Source organism: Myotis myotis, unplaced genomic scaffold (genome assembly GCF_014108235.1).
Source record: "Myotis myotis isolate mMyoMyo1 unplaced genomic scaffold, mMyoMyo1.p scaffold_m19_p_11, whole genome shotgun sequence".
NCBI classification, from domain to species: domain Eukaryota; kingdom Metazoa; phylum Chordata; class Mammalia; order Chiroptera; family Vespertilionidae; genus Myotis; species Myotis myotis.
Window position 1 is genome coordinate 3,265,644 of NW_023416315.1, and position 21,567 is coordinate 3,287,210.

General features: G+C 49.9%; 1 protein-coding gene across 6 annotated transcripts in view; it reads right to left on the reverse strand.

Annotated features, from left to right (window-relative positions):
- Nucleotides 1-21,567, reverse strand: part of ZNF277 (zinc finger protein 277) — a 42,545-nt gene that overhangs the window by 6,278 nt on the left and 14,700 nt on the right. For all 6 annotated transcript variants that reach the window (XR_004970770.1, XR_004970769.1, XR_004970768.1 and 3 more), the window contains 6 exons: nucleotides 14,419-14,620; nucleotides 11,655-11,743; nucleotides 11,162-11,244; nucleotides 3,723-3,814; nucleotides 2,987-3,097; nucleotides 1,814-1,946 (listed from right to left, as the gene is read on the reverse strand). Coding sequence is in view for 2 of the 6 variants with exons in the window: in XM_036327288.1 (XP_036183181.1) it covers nucleotides 1,814-1,946; nucleotides 2,987-3,097; nucleotides 3,723-3,814; nucleotides 11,162-11,244; nucleotides 11,655-11,743; nucleotides 14,419-14,620 (710 nt within the window). In the remaining 4 variants the exon portion in view is untranslated. The remainder of the gene's footprint in view (nucleotides 1-1,813; nucleotides 1,947-2,986; nucleotides 3,098-3,722; nucleotides 3,815-11,161; nucleotides 11,245-11,654; nucleotides 11,744-14,418; nucleotides 14,621-21,567) is intronic.

The window sequence follows — 21,567 nt, forward strand, 5'->3', positions numbered from 1 at the left end:
CCCTTCCCCGTCCCATAAACCCTCCCGAGGCATTGCGCACACGGAGGACGAAATCCCGATCCTCGCCAGGGCCTCCAGGCTCCACGCGGCCCACCACCTGCTCAGCTGCTCCAACCAGAAGGCCCTCTGCTGTCCCAGCTCCTCCTGCCCTGGCTGTCACCTCCTAAAACACCGCCGCTCACCTGTGCATTCACCTGCCGACACGGCTCAGTCTGGTCTAAACAACAGCCCTCTTCCAAGTCACTTTTTATTTCTCTAGAGCAGGTGGGGGATGCCCTAGCCCAGTGATGGCGAACCTTTTGAGCTCGGCATGTCAGCATTTTGAAAAACCCTAACCTAACTCTGGTGCCGTGTCACCTATAGGAATTTTTTGATCTTTGCAACCATAGTAAAACAAAGACATATTTTTGGTATTTATTTTATATATTTAAATGCCATTTAACAACGAAAAATCAACCAAAAAAATGAGTTCGCGTGTCACCTCTGACACGCGTGTCATAGGTTCGCCATCACTGCCCTAACCCTAACCCTTTGCCCCGAGCCGGCTGTAAAACGTCGGCAGCAAACCATGGCTCCTCTCAGTCCATCTTCACACACGCTAAGCCCGCTTCCAGGGGAACGCATTCCAACACGGGTTCCACAGAACAGACAGAAATTCCACCCCAGAGCAGACACTGCCACACAGTCGGGACACGCTCCTCTGTCCATAGAACCTTCTGAGGCTGCGCCGCATGCCAATCACTCACCCTGAAGGGAAACCATTTCCTGTGCTTGGGGAGTGCCAGACACAGCACCTTCCGTCCTGCCCCCCGGCAGTTCCTCCCTCCCTGCACACAAGCAGTGCTTTTCCTAAGGTTATGTTCACCCCCAAGCAGCAGATCGGGCAGGGACAGTGGTCACTGTGTCAATCATAACCCCCGTAAACTCCCCCATGCCCCTAATAACACGCCTCCCTCCCCCTGAACCCCTTTTCCTAACCCAGAGAAACGGGACCTCAGGGGTCTGGCCATGAGATTGTGGTTTCTGAGCAGGAGAGCTCTCAGGGTGGAAAATCCTTACCCTGTGACCCCGTGAGTCCATCCTAAAAGCCACACACGTAACAGTCCTCTTGCCCAGTGAAATGACTGAAATGACTTGGTTTCTCTAAAATTCCCATTACAAATAGGGCTTGGACTGTGCGGCTCAGTGGTTGAGCATCGACCTATGAACCAGGAGGTCAGGGTTTGATTCCCGGTCAGGGCACATGCCCAGGTTATGGGCTCCATCCCCAGTGTGGGGGCATGCAGGAGGCAGCCAGTCAATGACTCTCTCTCATCACTGATGTTTCTGTCTCTCTCCCTCTCCCTTCCTCTCTGAAGTCAATAAAAATATATTTAAAAAAATAAAATTGCCATTAAAAATAAGCTGGCACAAGAGAATAATAAAGATAATTGTGGGGTGGGTGGGGAAGGGGAGGTTTTTACCAGGGAAGGAGGGAAGAGTGAAGAGACTGTTTTGTTTTAAGGAATTAGCTAGCACCGCCCCAGCACGGCCAGAGGCCCACACAGACTCTGACTAGAGCACAGGGGCTCTGGCCTCAGGCAGCAGACACAGGAGAAACGGGGGAGCGCGTGCACACCCATGTGCTTCCTGGGCACTCACTTTTGCAGGCGAGACCAGTGGTTCTGTTGTGCTCTGCACACTCCCCTCCCCACGCCAGCGGCTGCTCGACATGCCAGGGACACCTGGCCTTGGCACTACTGCTGGCAGTCGCGGACGCCCCGGCTAGCGGCCGTCTGGGGGAGCAATCGCGTTGCAGGTGAGGAGGACTTACCAAGTAGTTGATGACGTAGAACTGGTCGTACTCCCGGTTGCGGGGGTTGATCCTGCGGTGCTGCTTCTTCCGCATGTGGTCCTTGAGCAGGTTCCTGTCCCTGAAGGTCCTCTCGCAGTACAGGCACTGCAGGCTGCAGGCACAGGCGGTCAGGGGCTCCGCAGGCCGGGCAGCCGCTTGCTCACTATCCGGTCACGCGTGTTCATTCTAGGCCACTCCGCACCTTCCACTGGGACGCGCCCCCTCGCCGACCCCCGTTTCCAGTGCCTGGCTAGGCAGGATGCGTGTTTATTTCTGCGCTTGCTAAGCTGGCTGTTTAGTTAAAACCGAAACAAAGGGGGCTAATGCCCCCTATTACTTAGGTGGTTTACTAATCAACCTGCCCCGGCTGCCCATGCACACGGAGGCCTGTTCTTCAGGAACAACCATGGTAACGCGTGGCTGCACTCCCCAAGGGAGCAGCGAGGCCCGGCTGGGCGCCCTGAACAGGCGGGAGGGTGCACAGCCTCCGTAGCGCACATGGAGCTGAAGAACATACCACATGTGCAGGATATTTACTGACACACTAGTAGGTTATAGTGAGAAGTAAAGAAATCACACATCACATTCGGAACCGTGGTTTGGGAAGTGCTCGGAGGAGGGCGCGCAGAGACGGAACCAACCCCAGGCGTCCCATTTCCTAGGCCGGACGCGAGCGTGCGCCTCCCAGCTCACTGTGCGCACCTGAGGTGGAATGCAGCGCTGGGGATAGGTGCCGTCTTCACTTAAAAACATCAAAGATGCCCTAATCGGTTTGGCTCAGGGGATAGAGCGTCGGCCTGCGGACGGAAAGGTCCCAGGTTCGATTCCGGTCAAGGGCATGTACCTGGGTTGCGGGCACATCCCCAGTAGGAGGTGTGCAGGAGGCAGCTGATCGATGTTTCTCTCTCATCGATGTTTCAACTCTCTATCCCTCTCCCTTCCTCTCTGTGAAAAATCAATAAAATGAATATAAAAAAAAAAAACCCATCAAAGACAACGTGATCTGCACAGAATGAGACTTGCACCTGACAGAGGTCCTCCACCATGAAAAATGAAGAGTCCATTTCTGTAGCTACTTCAGGTCATCTAAGTTTTAAACATTCAACGAGTCCAGGACTCAGGGCTGCAGGCCGTGCCGCATGAAGTACTTACTTGTCCAGCTTTCTCTGCAGCGCGCACAGGAACTCACCACAGTTCACGATGTTGTCCGGCAGCCCGATGTTGAAGGCATGCTCTCTGGCCATGTGGTTCAATAGCACAGACCTAGGAAGAAAGCCGAGCAGTCTGCATTATGTACAAACCACTCAGGAACAAGTCAGGTCAGCGCGAGCGCATGTGTAATGAGAAACAACCTAATAGAAGTGCACGCAAGTGTCACCAAAGCACACGCCAGGCCATGGAGACAGCTAGCAGGTACGTGAGCCACTGTCCGGTTTCCCTCTACAGGTGAACTGGGTTTCTGTCCTTAAAACTACTAAACAAACAGTGCCTTCCTTTTCCAGTTCGTCACGGGGACCGGAGAGACAGCTGCCTGAGATGAAAGTGACTGGCTGTGAGCTTGGGTCACAGAAACTTAGTGATTCTTTTTCCAAAGTAAAACACCCAATGTGCTCACAGTTAGAGTTAACGCGTTAACGGGGACAGTGTGTCTGCAGCCGTTTGCTCACAGTCCTCCTGTCGGCCAATTAGAAAAGGCATTTCCCTCCTCTGCTCACAGCAACGACAGTTCACCTCTGCTGTCGGGCATTTTTAAAAAAATCACTGCTGGTAACAGGAAAGGCTCCTGAGGGAACCCATGGGACTAACTGATATAAATTCTGACATCACCGATGTTCTGATGAGTTTTCACACGAAATAGTCACGTTTAAAGACATGCACAATGGCAAACCTGTTTCCGAGGAATTCCTCATCGCAAAACATGCAGATGCCATGGAAGTTGTTGTCATTTCGCTCCCGCTGCTGCTGCTCCAGAATTCCTTTCTGCAAAGTAGAAGCAGATGCCTGATGAGACTGGTAGGTGCACAGTGAGCAATGCAGCACGGCCAGCCCGGACGGGAGACACCGGGTGGAAGCACAGGGGGCAGCGTATAGGGATGCGGACAGCATTTTAAATTTCTCCATTCCACTTGCATTTAACTTCCAACTCTAGGCCTGGCCCTTGTGGCTCAGTGGTTGAGCATTGACCTATGAACCAGGAGGTCACGGTTTGATTCCTGGTCAGGGCATATGCCTGGGTTATGGGCTTGGTCCCCAGTGTGGGGCGCGCAAGAGGCAGCTGATCCATGATTCTCTCTCAGCATTGATGTTTCTATCTCTCTCCCTCTCCCTCTATGAAATCAATAAAACTATATTAAAAAATGAATCAATAAAAATATCCTACCTAGGGATCTCAATACCAGATATCAAGTTGTACTACAAAGCCACTGTTCTCAAAACTGCCTGGTACTGGCACAAGAATAGGCATATAGATCAATGGAATACAATAGAGAGCCCAGAAATCGGCCCGAACCAATATGCTCAATTAATATTTGACAAAGGAGGCAAGAACATACAATGGAGCCTAGATAGTCTCTTCAATAAATGGTGTTGGGAAAATTGGACAGACATATGCAAGAAAATGAAACTAGACCACCAACTTACACCATACACAAAAATAAACTCAAAATGGATAAAGGACTTAAATGTACGACAGGAAACCATAAAAATTCTAGAAGAATCCAAAGGCAACAAAATCTCAGACATATGCCGAAGCAATTTCTTCACTGATACAGCTCCTAGGGCACTTGAAACTAAAGAGAAAATGAACAAATGGGACTACATCAAAATAAAAAGCTTCTGCACAGCAAAAGAAACCATCAACAAAACAACAAGAAAACCCACTGTGTGGGAAAACATATTTGCCAATGTCATATCTGATAAGGGCCTAATCTCCAAAATTTATAGGGAATTCATACAACTTAACAAAAGGAAGATAAACAATCCAATCAAAAAATGGGCAAAGGACCTAAATAGACACCTTTCAAAAGAGGACATTCAAAAAGCCAAGAGACATATGAAAAAATGCTCAAAGTCACTAATCATCCGAGAGATGCAAATCAAAACAACAATGAGGTACCATCTCACACCTGTCAGACTGGCTATCATCAACAAATCAACAAACGACAAGTGCTGGAGAGGATGTGGAGAAAAAGGAACACTTGTGCACTGCTGGTGGGAATGCAGACTGGTGCAGCCACTATGGAAGACAGTATGGAGTTTCCTCAAAAAACTGAAAATGGAACTCCCATTTGACCCTGTGATCCCACTTCTAGGAATATATCCCAAGAAACCAGAAACACCAATCAGAAAGGATATATGCACCCCCATGTTCATAGCAGCACAATTCACCATAGCTAAGATCTGGAAACAGCCTAAGTGCCCATCAGTAGATGAATGGATTAGAAAACTGTGGTACATCTACACGATGGAATACTATGCTGCTCTAAAAAGGAAGGAACTCTTACCATTTGCAACGTCATGGATGGAACTGGAGAGCATTATGCTAAGTGAAATAAGCCAGTCAATGAAGGAAAAATACCACATGATCTCACTCATTCATGGATAATAGAGACCATTATAAACTTTTGAACAATAATAGATACAGAGGCAGAGCTGCCTCAAACAGATTGTCAAACTGCAGCGGGAAGGCCGGGGAGGGTTGGGGGGCAGGAGGTAGGGGGGTAAGAGATCAACTAAAGGACTTGTATGCATGCATATAAGCATAACCAATGGACATAAGACACTGGGGGATAGGGGAGGCTAGGGGACTGTCTAGGGCGCGGTGATAAAATGGACACATATGTAATACCCTTTGTAATACTTTAAGCAATAAATTAAAAAAAATAAAATAAAATGACATTGTGAAGATGGTTATTCTTTTAAAAAAAAATATATCCTACCTAATAGACAAACATGGTAATTGACCATACCTTCGCTACGCCTCCCACTGGCTAATCAGCGAGATATGCAAATTAACTGCCAACAAAGATGGAGGTTAATTTGCATATGTAGGCGCCAAGCGGTGGAACAAAGACTGAAGGCGGCTCCCACCGGAGCAGTGAAGGCTTGAAGGCGGCTCCAGCCGGAGCGAAGGCCTGGGTCCCGGGTGCTGGAGGAAAACCGGTGTCGGCGGAAAACCGGTGCCGGCAGCCAGAGAAAGGGAAGGCCTATTGCACGAATCTTTTTGTGCAACAGGCCTCTAGTATTTAAAATAAATTTCAGCCCACACTGGCAAATGACTGCAGACACTCCATTGAAGGCTGTGCACAAAACTCAAGTCCACGGCGCCTCACTGTCCTTCCCGACCTCGTCCTGCTCCCTCTTCACTAGTCATCCTCACCATCTCTCAGAGACAAAACGTGGTGGGTCTTTGACTTGCTCCTTCCTGTGGTCCGGTTTACTCTGGAATCAGGTTCTGATCAATTGTTCACTTGCACTACGGTTCCTGTTGCCTCTCTCCACTGTTCCCAGCGCCGTCGCCGAGGCCTTTTCCAACCAGTGGCTGTGGGATTATCGCGAGTCATCTCCAGGGTCTCCCGACCTCACTCTCTTTCCCTCAGGCCATCCTCCCTCGGCTGCTGGAAAAACTTCCCTAAACACTGTTTACATGTATAATTACTCTGACTCAGATCATCTGAAATACGCTTTGGCACCACCTGAAGTCAGGTAATTGATGGACAGGGTTCAACTGCGCCCGGGTTATTAAATGTGGGATGTAATTGTTACCCAGGCAGCAGCCATCCTCTGCTCACTCCCACCCTCTCTGGCGCGGCCGCCTGCTTCTCTGCGGAAAGGATATGGAAAGTCTTTGAAGTTATAAAAAGTCTCTATACTGTTCTTGTATTACACTGGCATCTACTCTCCAGCGTGTCTCATTGCATGGGGCTCAAAATAGGAGCTTCGTGAAGTTTACTGCTGATTCCGTAAGTATTTATGGAACAGCTTAAATATGAGCGAGGGTCTAGTGGCTTATCCTGGTCCATGTGGCCTTTCTGGAAACGTTTCACCAGACATCTGCAACAGTAATCCACTGGAGAAAAACATTCAGGAGCGACCGCAATAGAGACCCATCCTGCTCTTCGGCTCCCAGCAGCATGGGAGAAAGGACATCTCAATCCCCTGCGAACTACACAGATGCTGCAGATATCTCATCTGTTTCCTGACATCGGGTAACAGACAGCACAGGGCTGGGCCCTTTAGAGAAATACATCATTCTCTGTTGGGTGGTGTTTTTCAACTTGCAACACAGAAAAATTAAACCCAATTGAACTACAGCTGCCTTGCTTGGTAGAGAAAAAAGAGACAGGAGTTTAAGATACTCAAGTGAGTCCAGCTGGCGTGGCTCAGTGGTTGAGCATCGACCTATGAACCAGGAGGTCGCAGTTCAATTCCCTGTCAGGGTGCATGCCTGGCTGTGGGCCCCATCCCCAGTGGGGAGTGTGCAGGAGGCAGCCGATGATGTTTCTCTCTCCCTCTCTCTCTCCCTTCCTCTCTGAAATCAATTAAAAAAATACACATTAAAAAAAAAAGATATTCAAGTGAGTGGAATCTGTGGGACAAGATACCAGGAAGGAGGGAGGTGCAGAGGAGCTCAAGGACACCACCGGATGCTTGGATGTTTGTGCAAATCCTGAGCTGGACGGGTGCAGGCCGGACTCGGGAGGCTGGCAGAGAAGTCGCAGCCGTGGAAGATGCTGGAGCTCCAATCTGCAGAACGGGACCTTGCGCCATCAGGGCGCACAGCGCACAGAAAAGCCCCGTTTTAGACCCGAGAGGCGAGGTCTTCATGGTAGCAAGCCATGCTGGTGCACGCAAGACTTTATTCACGGACTTGTTGGACTGCTCTCTAGCCGTGCTGGTCACACTCCGAAGAGAGAAATGCTTATAATGAAGAGTGCCTCAGATGTTACGCAGTTGAACTTCTCCAAGCAGCTGATGAAACCAGACCAATTGTCAAGGCAAAGCAGGCTGGGTAAAAGCCACCGTTGTAAGAACACAAGACCAGCCTGTGGATTAGGCGGAGGGTCGTCCTAACAGGCTGTGCGCTGTCTGGTGGGTTTAAAATGTCACGCTGGGCAGCAGAGGGTGGGGACAGCGCTCGTCCATCCTGCCTCCTGCGCTGCAGGCAGGGCAACGCGAATGAAGCTGCAGACAGCACAGGTGGCTCTCCGCACAGGCGCAGGGGTCGCACACGGGAGCAGGAACAAGCATGTGTGCCAGGGGGGAAATGGCAGAAACCAGCCAATCAGGAGAAAGCGATTAGAGCACGTCAGTGTCTGTACAGAGGAAAGCAGGAGCTGACGTCTGGAACGGCAGAGCCCACGAAACAGCCTGATCTGCCACAAGTGAAGCCAAGGCTGCCGCCTCCCATCACAGTGTCAACATCGCTCACTGGTCTGCCAGGCAGGTTCACACCCGCACGCGGGCCAGTTCCAGGGCAGGTGCACAGTCTACAAGGAAGAGCCTGGTCACCGGCTACAGGCCTGAGAGCTCCCACAGGGGCCGGGGCAGGGTCCTGGTGGCCGCTCAGCCGCGGGAGGTGGAGATTGAGTCACGGCTCCGACATACATTAAGGAGTGGGAGTGCCTTATTAGGGGCCCACAGCTGCGAACTGGCTAACCACTCCCGCCTCTTGCCCTCACTCTCCGCCACTGTAATGTCATTTAGGACACCGGGATTTTCTCTTGTTCACTTAGGTCCCTATGCACCCTCCCTCCCTTTCCACAGCTCTCCCGCTCCCCACGCCTCTCACTGGCGAGATGCGGTGTTGCTGGTAGCTGTGTGATCAACAACGCTTGCCGAGCGCGTTCCACGGACAGAGGCTGTCCTACGTGTGACACGTGCCCGGTCTCGTCTTCACAAGCGCTACAGGTCACTCTACCATCGTCTCCGGAGCACATGCAATAGTCCTTCTGCTTCAGGCCGCCGCTTTCACAACACGCCCGCCTTCACTTCTGGGTGCGATTACCTGGTTAGGCAGGAATTCAGTGACTCTGTGTGAGCTGCCTGCAGTTCTGTGCAAGTTGCTTCTGTAAGCTGCCATCAGGCTCACTTTCATCACCTCCCTCCGTCTGTGGGACTGAGGTTGGTGATAGGTGTGATGTGATTTGTAGTGAGAAGTGTTTGGTCTTGCCTCTATCCTGGCACACAGCTCCTGAGGTCCCTGGAATTTCCTGAGGGTCGAGGCTGCACTGATGTGCACGGGAGCGACTCTGGGGGCACCCAGGGACTGGGACATGGAGTCAATGCACTCCGAGGGTCAGAACTTTCAGGCCCCACCTCTCCCCACCTCCTTGCAGGGCGAGCAGCTGGAGGCTGAGCTCCGTCACCCACGGCCGATGGTTTGGTCCCGCAGGCCTGAGCCTCCGCACCGACCCATAGGACAGGGGCGGAGCTCCGGGGCTGATGGACCACAATGTGTCCACGTGCTGTCCTCCGGCCGGATCCACGGGCAGAGGCCCCTGCGTGGGCCTTCCCGTGCTGCTCCCACCAACTGAGCTCAATCGCTGTCTCCTATCTGTGTGACACACGCGTACCCAGCCAGCCAACAGGCTTCCGGGGCTCTGTGCGCTGCTCTAGCAGAGTCACCGAACCCAAGGAGCACCTCGCTCTACAGCCGGTGGGTCAGAGCAGGGGGCCCGGGCTTGTGGCTGGCATCTGAAGTAGGGGCTGAGCCCTTAACCTGAGGTCCCTATGGTCTTGGGAAGACAAGTGTCCAAAGTGAGTTGAATGTAGGACACCTCCTGATGTTGGGGAACCGCTGGATGTGGGGAAAACCCCTAGGCGGGAACTGGGTCAGAATTTAATTGTCATCTACAATTAATGATACAGCTATTTCTAGGGATGCGAGTCTATCTGTAGACATTCAGTAAAGACTCTGGGTGCTGAGTGACACAGGGCGGAAGCAGTGGCGTTGGTTGTAGGAGGGTCTGTACGGAGTGACACAGGGCGGAAGCAGTGGGGCTGGTTGTAGGAGGGTCTGTACGGAGTGACACAGGGCGGAAGCAGTGGGGTTGGTTGTAGGAGGGTCTGTACGGAGTGACACAGGGCGGAAGCAGTGGGGTTGGTTGTAGGAGGGTCTGTACGGAGTGACACAGGGCGGAAGCAGTGGGGTTGGTTGTAGGAGGGTCTGTACGGAGTGACACAGGGCGGAAGCAGTGGGGTTTGAGTTCTTACAGAGACCCTGTGGGTACCCGCATTATGACCGCTTGGCCATTCTCAATTAAGGACACCATGGGCAAGAGTGACAACACTAATGGAAATGAAAAATTATGAATAAGTATAAGCAAACAAAATCCAAGGAAGATGACAGCAAATTGATCCCTGTTTTGCAGATGTTAAGATGTGAGAATAGGAAAAGAGAACCTCAGTTCTGCTACTTCGTTGGGTTTGGTGCTACAGAAAAAGCGCATTTTTCTTGCATATAGATCAACATCCAACAATCCATCTTCCTTACGGGAGAAATCATCATTGGGGACATTCACAATATATAACGTGCCTCAGGGACTTTCTCAGATCATGTGATTATGGTCGGCGGGGTTTATTTTCCTCCGTACCCTCTTGAGGATTTAACAGAAACAGTGACCTCCCAGTTCCCTCATAACACATCTGGCCGAGTCCAAAGGTCCAAGGACCACTGATAAGTAGCCCCTGAAGGAAGGACGGATCCATTCCAAGTAATAATCGAGCGTAACCACAAACAGCAATGAAAAACCGCACTTTTACACAAAGTAACTTAAAATGACTTTCTGTTGGACTTATGAAAATGAACACTCAACACTCGAATACACTGTTGCCCTTTTTAAAGACGACAGCTGCTGAGGTATTGAAATTAGTTCTCCGAGGCTCAGGCTGGAAAGGAGAAAGGCCGCTGTGTGCATCAAGCACAGGCCTCTGGCCAGGATAAAGCCGGGTCGGGTGGAGCGCATTCCAGTGGGGGGAGCGTTCAATTCCACTCCATGTCAGCCGACGGCATTTTTCCACGACGGCTGAACCCCAGCATGTGTCAGGCGGTTAAAATTACACCTAAATGTGGAAGCTTTGCTGTTATTTTAGAGGTAATCCAGGAAGCAAAGCAGAGCCCCAAGTTGCCCCTGCGTTTTTAGCACGGAAGGCTTTAATCTTCAGTCACAGGCATGCTTTTACTGTTCTAAGGTCTGGATGTAGTGCCTCCTCTTTTGTGCATGTTTGAAAGTTTCCGGAATAAAAGTAAAACCAGCAACAATGAGAGAACAGCACAGTGACTAGTGTGTATTCCCAGCCACTGTGCATCCCTCGCACAAGCCTTACCAGTCTCTGCGCCTGCAGCTCCTCCCTCAGCACCCGGTCCTCCGGCAGCACGTCACACAGCAGGAAGTAGCTGTCCTGCTCTTCTGTGAGAGGAGAGAAATCAGTGAGACAATATTTACCATTTTCCCCAGGCCTTACTCCTTAAAATATGTGTCTATATCTTTATCCACATCTAATCTATTTCCATATCTATATCCTTATCCATATCTAATTTATATCTATATCCTTATACATATCCATATCTAATCTATATCCATATCTATATCCATTACCTATATCCATACCTATAACTATATCCATATCTATATCCATATCCATGTCCATACCCATGTCTATTATCTAATCTATATCTATATCTATATCCATAACCATATCTATTACCCATATCCATGTCTGGCTCTCGGGGAAGCGAGAGAATTCTGATTTGAGGAAGTGGGACTCCCCCTTTGAATTCTGGTCCTGGGAAAAGGCGGCAGCCCTGAAGCGCACTGACCCAGTGGAGCGGTGGAGTTGATTCGGATCACGCTGCAGAAGTCGGTGATGGGCTGCTCCCTGAACCTCCTCCTCCAGTACAGGATGTACCTGGGCAGGCAAAGCAAAAAGGTGGTGAGGAGACTCAATACAGCCCTTTCTGTAGAGTGACAGAATTTCATGTAACATTTAATTATCCCAAAGCCACAAAGCGCATGTTGACTGAACACTGCTAGACAATTTATAAATAGAAAGGCAGAACATCCTATCTAATAATAGAGAAACATGGTAATTAACCGTAACTTTGCTACCCTTCCCATCGGCTAATCAGCAGGATATGCAAATTAACTGCCAACCAAGATGGCGGCCGGCAGCCACGCACCTGAAGCGAACATGAGGCTTGCTTCCTCCAGTGATGGAGGAAGCCAAGGTTCCCCGCCTGCCGCAGCTCAGATCTGAGCTCCAGATGCAACAATGTTGCAATTATAGAAGCTAAACAAACCCAGAAACCTGCTTTCAGCTGTCTGTGGGCTCAGAGCTTAGAGCACCAGTGATGGCAACAGAGTTTCAATTATAGAAGCTAAACAAATCCAGATACCTGCTTTCAGCCAGCCACAGCCTCAGAGCTGGAACCGGCTCTCAGCTCCAGTGACAGCTATAGAAGGTAAATAAATTCCAGAATAAAAAAAAAAAGAAAAAAAAAAAAAAGAGGCTGGGAGCTTCAGGTGCCCGCCAGCCTGAAAACGGCCCTCAGCCCCTCACCCAGGCTGGCCAGGCACCCCAGTGGGGACCCCCATCTTTAAGGGGGTGTGACCAGCTGCAAACAGCCATCAGCCGGTCATCTAGGCTGGCCAGGCACCCAAGCGGGACCCCCACCCTGATCAGGATCACCCTTCAGGGCAAACCAGCCGGCCCCCACCCATGCACCAGGCCTCTATCCTATATAGTAACAGGGTAATATGCAAACTGACCCTAACAGCAGAAAGACTGGGAATGACTGGTCACTATGACACACACTGACCACTAGGGGGCAGACACTCAATGCAGGAGCTGACCTCTGGTGGTCAGTCGCTCTCACAGCGGGGAGCTCTGCTCAGCCATGAGACAGGCTGATGGCTGCCAGTACAGTGGTGGTGGTGGGAGCCTCTCCTGCCTCCTCAGCAGCGTTAAGGATGTCCGACTGCAACTTAGGTCTGCTCCCTGCTGGCAAGTGGGCATCCCCCGAGGCCTGCCGAGCTGCCAGAGGAATGTCTGATTGCCAGCTTAGGCCCAATCCCCCGGAGAGTGGGCCTAAGCCAGCAGGTGGTCATCCCCTGAGGGGTCCCAGACTGTGAGAGGGCACAGGCCAGGCTGAGGGACCTCCCCCTACCCTCCGAGTGCACAAATTTTTGTGCACCGGGCCTCTAGTTGTAGAAGTATAACATAAGTATTTAATAAAGTGAAATTACCCCGTAAAGGCATGGAAATGATTAAACTCAACTATCCTCATTCAATAAATAGCCATATGAGAAGTTAAAAATCAATTATTTTATGTGATAATGAAGTTTTTCTGAAATCACACTTAATTTATATGAATTAAAAATGTACATAATTTCTTATAAATGGAAAGTTGGGTGTCTATCTTAACACATCAAAATAACAGATGTCATGATAATAATGGGATGAGAAGTCAGCCAATGTCTCTATAACAAGAGAAAAAATCTCCAAAAAAGTTCCCTATGTGTCTGACGTGTGGTGAACTTGGCCTTTGGAAAGATGGTCAAGTTTTAAAAAATATTTTTAAATATATATTTATTGATTTTACAGAGGAAAGGACATGGAGAGAGGGATAGAAACATCAGTGACGACAGAGAATCATTGTCCGGCTGCCTCCTGCATGCCCCCCACTGGGGATCGAGCCTGCAACCTGGGCATGTACCCTGACCGGGAATCGAACCATGACTTCATGGTCAATAGGCTGGCTCTCAACCACTAACTGGCCGGGCAAGATGGTCAAGTTTTGAATTCTTCTATCTAATGGGCTGAGTTAGAGGCACACAGGTTGATATGCTAGTTAAAGCAGAACATAACACCAGACCTGCATGTCTGATGCAAGAGGGAGGGAGAGGACAGAGGCAGCCTGGTGTCCATCTCCCCATGTGTCTAACAGGCGTACACTGGCAGCTGCAGTCCCACTCAGGGACTGGGACCAGGAGAATGCGATCCCCTTCGGGGGAGGCAGGAGACAGAACGCGGGCTCCATAGTCGACAGTGTCATGTGATGGCCGTTCGTGCCAGTTCCACACCAACAGGACCCGCCGTGGGTGCGGTGACAGGAGCCTTTCCTCAGGGCAAAGGGATCCGCCGTGAGAGCTCCTCGGACAATGCCCTCTGTGCGTAAAGGGGGTCAAGCATCCCTGTTCCGAACACGGCCCTTTGGGGCCTTGGCACGTGTCTCCTGGGCGCCTGCCTGGGAGGGCTGACACAGCGAGAGCGCGCGTGTGGCCCACACATAAAATGAGGCCAGATTGATGGAGGCCCTCAGCCAACAGCCTGGGGAGGGGCAAAGGGAGTCCTCTGCTGGGGCAGCGGGTCCGCTTCCAGAACCTACAGGACTGCCACAGCGTGCACCACCCCCACCCCTGCAGCCTCCCCACTCCAGGGGACAGAGTGCTAAGGCCCCTTAAAGTCCAGGGGAAGCCTAAAGACTACAAATGCGCATGCTGTATAGGGATGATTTACACAGAAGTAGGCCTTCCTCCAGGAATAATCAACTTCGCTCGTTTATGAACGACACCAACGCTTACCTTTGGAAGTCAGCGACCAGCCTGACATCGGCTATGACGAGCTTGTGCTCGATAATCATGTGCTTCAGAAGGGGGTCCTGCTGAGCTGTGGGGAAGTGTTCTTCACAGAAGATACAGGGCACAGAGGGCGAGCCTTCGGGGGTGCTGCTGCACCCCGCGCCCTCGGGCAGGGACAGCGGCTCCAGGATGCAGTCCCGACCATCTGGGAGAGTGAGGAGAGAGGAGCTGACACCGGCCTCTGCAGGATTTCCCCCCTGCATGAGAGGACCCTGAGGTACTGGCATATCTCAGGAAGACACGCACAGGCCAGACGCGCAGCACCATTTTAAACGGCTCTGCCACCCGGAGGACGAGGCTGAAAAACTGCTCACATTCCCCATTTGCTGCTTGAATGGGGGAACCCGTTGGGCAGGGCAGCTTTTTCAGCTTGGACACTGGCCCATGGCAACACTTCTGGGGGCCCCCGGAGGGTCTAAGGCCAGGCGATGACCTGTGGTGGAGTCATCACTGGATGGGAGGTGAGCGCACATCCTGAGGCCTCAGGGACACCAGCTCATCTCCCCAGCTGCTTCCTGCACACCTGCAGCCTCTCCTGTTGCTATTTGTCACGTGCAGGGAGGAGCTCTCACATGGGGTGGACGCTGCAGGAGCTGGGTGGCCCAGGTGGCAATTTTCAATGTTGACTGACATCTACCACTAGCTAATTACGCAATTACGTATCGTAGTTTAAGTTCCTGTGAACAGAGGCGAGTGCTCACATGAAAACTGGGAGATTATTAAAAATATACAAGCACTTTAGAAGAAGTAGCAACAAGATTGGTGTGTTACCAGTTGTCTATTAAATTAGGCAATGAAATCAAGGCGTTCTGGACCCTACAGTTCTCAGTTGTAGGTTAAGTTTTATAAAACACAGGGTGGGAGAAGTAATCTTATCTAATAAAAGAGTAATATGCAAATTAACCATCACTCCAACACAAAGATGGTGGTGCCCAGTCTTCTCAGCTCCATTGGTGGCCGCTGAGAGCAGACCCCGCTTGGCTGTCACCAGCGGTGACCCGGGAGCAGCCAAGCAGGCCCCGCAGACAGCAGAGAACCACGGGGAGTGGGCCTAAGCCGTCAGTAGGACATCCTCTGAGGGCTCCTGGATTGGAGAGGGGGCAGGTCAGGCTGAGGGACCTCCCCTCCTGCTCCCCGTGCATGAATTTCGTACACCAGGCCTCTAGTATACTTATGAAACTCGATAATAATATTTTACATCCACTGGAACATGACAACAGGCAGCATACTCTACATAAAGGTAACATGAGCAAACATTAACTGCCACCTAGGATCATACTGGTTTAACAGCGCTTCGGGTCACTAAAATGGTGCTTCGGGTCATCACACTCTGATAATCTAATTAACTGATAACCATTCTAAAAAATGGGAGTATCAAGACTGGCAGGGTGTTTTGGTTTGTTTTTGCTGATTTATTTGGAAAATGTTGTAAACAAACTCTTAGTTTTCTTTCTTTCTTTTTTTTTTTAACACCCTAAGAGCCGAACTTAGCCCAGTCTGGAAGTCCCAATGGGCAGAGCCTAGCCCTGAAGAGGGGCGGGGCCTAGCCCTGGGGAGCCATGCCCACTCCAGAGGGGCGGGGCCTAGCCCTGAAGAGCGGAACCCTGTCCCTACGGGACCTAGTTTTCAATGTGGACATTTCTTTGCTTCTCCTTTATTTACATTGTGTAACTTATTTGAGTTAAATGCTTCCTTCAATGCATTACCGAGCCTGGACAGTATTTTTGAGCCTGTCCCTTACGCTTTCGATTGGGCAGACATTTATCCTTCCTAGGTGATCTCCTTTACTGTCTTGATTTTATCCTGATACTTAAACTCCAGGAAGGTAACTTTATCTCTACATTCGTGAGGGTTTTCTCTCTTACACTACAGAACGTCCTCTACTTCCTAAACGAGCCAGTTCTCTGACTGCTAAGAGTAGGTCCCCTCCCCATGCATCTGGAGAAGGGGAAAGGCTGGATCTAGGCTTTTTAACCACAACCAATCTCCAAAGCTCAGAGTAAGACTGTAAGGCCCTTCTTTAATTTCCCCTGGGCTGAGAATTCATTTTGTAAATTACCGAGGCCCAGTACTGAGAGTGATTTACTGTCCTCTCGCGGGGAGTGGGGAGTGGGGTGGACGCAAACACATGGGCGCCACACACTCCAGCACTCGCTGGGCCCAGCGAGGGGGCCGCGCAGGGTTGGCCCTCACTCCTCCGGGAAAGAACAGGGCTGTACACACACTCAGCCCTTACACCTACCACAGCTGTGCTTGGAAGCAAGGAGCTAATTAACACAAGCAAAAGAGCCACGAAACCTTTATTCCAACATTACTGAGGAAGCAGAGTGACGGAAACGGCATGAGGTCGTGCAAATGAGAGCCGGCCTGTGAGTTAGGGCAGGTCTGTGCATGGGGGTGCGCACTTGCTAAACAGCAGTTAGGAAGACACCGAGAACTACTGAAAACCATGTTTAATATTAGCTGAAAAGAGCCTAAGTCACAATGAACTGCACACAATACTTCACACACCAACATTCACGTACATACAAGCACATACCAGTACAAGACTTGAAAAAATATATACAAAAGAAAAACAATAAGATGATGAATAGACTTACTTATCCAAACTTTTCTTTAACACTGAATTTTTTAAGTAAAAAGCATGTTATCAGACGAGTTCCTCAATGTGATGGTGACAGGCTGAATTAAGAAGTAAAACAGTTTTATCTGGTCACCTTTTAAGTCTTGACATTTAAGATGCAAAATTTGATTAAACTTACCATTTTATAACTGAATGCTTACTATGCAGAAAATGTATGCTTGAAACTCTCTAAAAATACAAAGCTTAAAACTCCTATCCTGAAGTAGTTGCTCATCGTATATAAGAAAAATATAAGACAACAGTATGAATACTTATAATGCAAGTCAGCATACGCAAAGTTGGCTATGTAAATAAAGGGCTAAGAGATTGGGAGGAAAAAATGACTCAAGTCAGGAGAAATGAAGGAAAGTCTTCATAGGGGATGAATCTCAGTATAGGGTGGGGTTAACATTTTACCCCCCGTTAATGGAAATTTAATTCATCAGGATAGCAACAGGAAGGCCAGTGGAACCAGAGGATGGACACACAGAGGACTTTGGGAGGGAATGGGAAACAGGCAGACTGGTGAGTGCTCTTAGTTACTGAGCTCCCAGGGGGACGGTGGGAAGGGAGGGGTGTCCGGTGGAAAGTGCATACTGCACCCACAGCAGCAGGGCTTAACCTCATTTCACTGATTGACTTGAAGCCAATTACTTCGGAGTTAGCATTTGAGTCAATATTTGCATGAAATGGGTTGGCAGCTAGAAAATTGTAAATTACCTATCTGATATTCCCTATTACGTATAATTAATGTTTTGCATAGAATCATAAATTTCTAAGTTGTGGGACTGATATTTCTCTATTTCCAAAATTAAATAGCTATGTCATGTTTTTAGTTTAGTGTCTGATGTCTTAATCCATCAGAATGAGTAATTTTTAGTACAACAGTTTTGTTGATATTTTGTAAATAGTAAGGAGACTAAAAATAGAAATAACTGTGTGAAATGTAACCAGATTAATCTTTAGTGATACAATGTTTCTTTAATGTGAGTTTGCTAATACATACTTTAAATAAACTAAAGAATAATCCTATCTAATAATAGACAAACATGGTAATTAACCGTACCTCCGACATGCTTCTCATTGGCTAATCAGGGCAATATGCAAATTCACTGCCAACCAAGATGGCGGCCGGCAGCCAGGCAGCTGAAGCGAACAGGAGGCTTGCTTGCTCCAGTGATGGAGGAAGCCAAGGTTCCCCGCCTGCCGCTGCCAGCCTCTGAGCTGCAGTCTAAGAAACAATGTTGCCATTATAGAAGCTAAACAAACCCCAGAAACCTGCTTTCAGCCAGCCGGGCCTCAGAGCTGGAGCTGCAACAGTGTTTCAATTATAAAAGCCAAACAAAGCCCAGATACCTGCTTTCAGCAGCCGAGGTCTCAGAGCTGGGGCCGAGCCTCAGAGCTAAAGCCGGCTCTCAGCTCCAGTGCCAGCCATAGAAGGTAAATAAATCCCAGAATTAAAAAAAATGAAAAAAAGGAAAGGTTGGGCGCTTCAGTCACCCGCCAGCCTGAAAACGGCCCTCAGCCCCTCATCCAGGCTGGCCAGGCACCCCAGTGGGGACCCTCACCCTGAAGGGGGTGTGGCCAGCTGCAAACAGCCATCATCCCCTCATCCAGGCTGGCCAGGCATCCAAGCGGGACCCCCACCCTGATCCGGGACACACTTCAGGGCAAACCAGCCGGACCCCCCCGTGCACCAGGCCTCTATCCTATATAGTAACAGGGTAATATGCAAACTGACCCTAACAGCAGAAAGACTGGGAATGACTGGTCACTGTGACACACACTGACCACCAGGGGGAAGACACTCAATGCAGGAGCTGCCCTCTGGTGGTCAGGGCGCTCTCACATGGGAGGAGCTCTGCTCAGCCACAAGCCAGGCTGATGGCTGCCAGTACAGCGGTGGTGGTGGGAGCCTCTCCTGCCTCCTCAGCAGCGCTAAGGATGTCCGACTGCAGTTTAGGCCTGCTCCCCGCTGGCAAGTGGACATCCCCCGAGGGCTGCCGGGCTGCCAGAGGGATGTCTGACTGCCATCTTAGGCCCAATCCCTCAGGGAGCGGGCGTAAGCCAGCAGGTGGTCATCCCCTGAGGGGTCCCAGACTGCGAGAAGGCACAGGCCGGGCTGAGGGACCTCCCCCTACCCCCCGAGTGCACAAATTTTTGTGCACCGGGCCTCTAGTGTTAGTATAAATATAAGTTGTATTGGTTAGTATTATTTTTCCAGCAAAACAATGACCTGATGCAAGCAGGGCAGGCTTTTGTATTACATAAAGAAATGAGGAGCAAATTTATCAAAATTTCTGAATATCCCAGGTAAGTTCTTCCTTCCAATGACTGGAGGCTTCCAGAACTGCTGCCCTTCCCCTGAGGTAAGCACATGGAGACGCTGGGGAGGCATTGCTTCCTGAACGTAAAGAGCATGGCATTAAGAAAGACAGTCTCCTCAGCGAGTGGCGCTGGAAAAACTGAACACCTGCATTGAAAACCCCAAAACTAGACCCGGACCGAACATTCTTACAGAAATTAACCCAAAACTTGGAAGCAACCAAGATGCCCTTTAGCAGGTGATGGGTAAACTAGTCCATCCAGACAGTGGGATGCTACGCAGTGCTAGAAGCCCAGAAGACATGGAGGAGTCTTACCTGCATCTGACTAAAAGAAGCCGATCTGCAAAGGCTACATACTGCACCATTTCGACTACCTGACATTCTGAAAAGGGCGAAACCATGGGGACAATAAAAAGATCAGTGGTGGCCAGGGGTGGGGGTGGGGAGACAGATGTTAGGGGGGACAGGAATTTTAGGGTAATGAAAACACTCTGTATGATACAATACTGATGGACATACGTCATCATATATTTGTCCAAACCCACAGAATGTACACCACCAAGAGTGACCCTAAGGTAAACGGTGGCCTCTGGTGATTATGGGGTGTCACCGTAGGTCCATCCTTGGTTCCGGCGAGTGGTGTTGGCCATGGGGGGGGGACTATGGGGCATGGGGTGTATGGGACATCTCTTTATCTCCCTCTCAATTTTGTTGTAAACTCAAAACTGCTCTTAAAATGAAAACCTGAACAACAAACCAGCTGGTGGGCAGAGGTCTGCATCCTGAGCCCGTGTTTAACTCTGAGGGAACTGTCTTCCCTGGGAACCAAAGTCCCCGAGGGGCTCCGTCCTGCAGGAGGCAGCATGAGTCCAGAGCTCGGGGATGCCGGATGCCGGGGCTGACTCGGACTAGTCCAGTGTGCACGCAACCACGCTGCTCCTGGGACCGGGCTGCTTGGTTACATAGGTTTTGAGTAGATTCCTTACCCTGTCTCCCCACAGATCTGTTATTTCCCTGTGACTGCAGCCAGCTGCCCCCACACTAGGAAGTGCTCCTGGGACAGTGTCTCATAGCGCTCAGCCAGGGCTGGCTCCCTGTAGGTATGAGCGCTGGGACCTGCAGACTTGGGTCTCTGCATGCGGCTGCCCAGAAAGTGATACGACAGCCCCGTGCGCAAGCTCATCAGGCCCCCGACCACTCATCTCAGCTGTTTGCGCCCAGTTACAGCCACGTCGACTCGGGGCTCTGCCCTTCCTCGGGGCAGCTACAGTTTTATTCCCCCAAACGGTGAGAAAACAGCACTTGTGTCACCAAAACAGCTTTCTACCCAGTTTAACTGGAATGGGTTCATTCCAAAAAGTCCAAATATAAAGTTGCCGGACAGGGAGCTAAAATGCTACCTGGAAAGAGACAGACAGCATCACCCAAGGTCCCCAGCAGCAGTTCGGGCACTGACGCGGGGAAGAGACGCAGAGTCTGAAAAGCGAGGAAGCCCCGAGCATTACACGCTCCGTGAGCAAGCACCTTAGTATTTAATTATGGTCACGGACCTAGGATTCCTGCCCTCGTTCTTGACTGTAGCAATGTTATTTAAATACAGTATATAAGCATTTATTATTTCTCTTTTCAAATTTTATTACTTTTTTATGGACACTGTGAATGGTTGAATCCCTATAAAGCTAAGCAGTATTGTTCATCAACTTTTACAACCCAAAGTATCCATTTTTAAAAATGAATCAAATTTAAAACATAATGATCTCTTAAATGCTAAACTGTGAAGTTTCTAAATATTTTGTACTAATAAGACAAAATATATTTTAACAAATATATAACCCTCTATATTGTTTACAAAACATTCTCAGAGAGCCCTGGCCTAGCCGGTTTGGCTCAGTGGTTAAAGTGTCAGCCTGAGGGCAGAAAGGTCTTGGGTTTGATTCTGTTCAAGGGCACGTACCTTGGTTGCAGGCTCAATCCCCGGCCCCAGTTGGGGCGCATGTGAGAGGCAACCAATCAATTTGTCTCTCTCCCATTGATGTTTCTCTCTCTGTGTCTCTCTCTCTCTTCCACTCTCTCTAAAAATCAATGGAAATGTGTCCTTGGATGAGGATTAAAAAAACAACCCCCACCACGCTCAGAGAACTG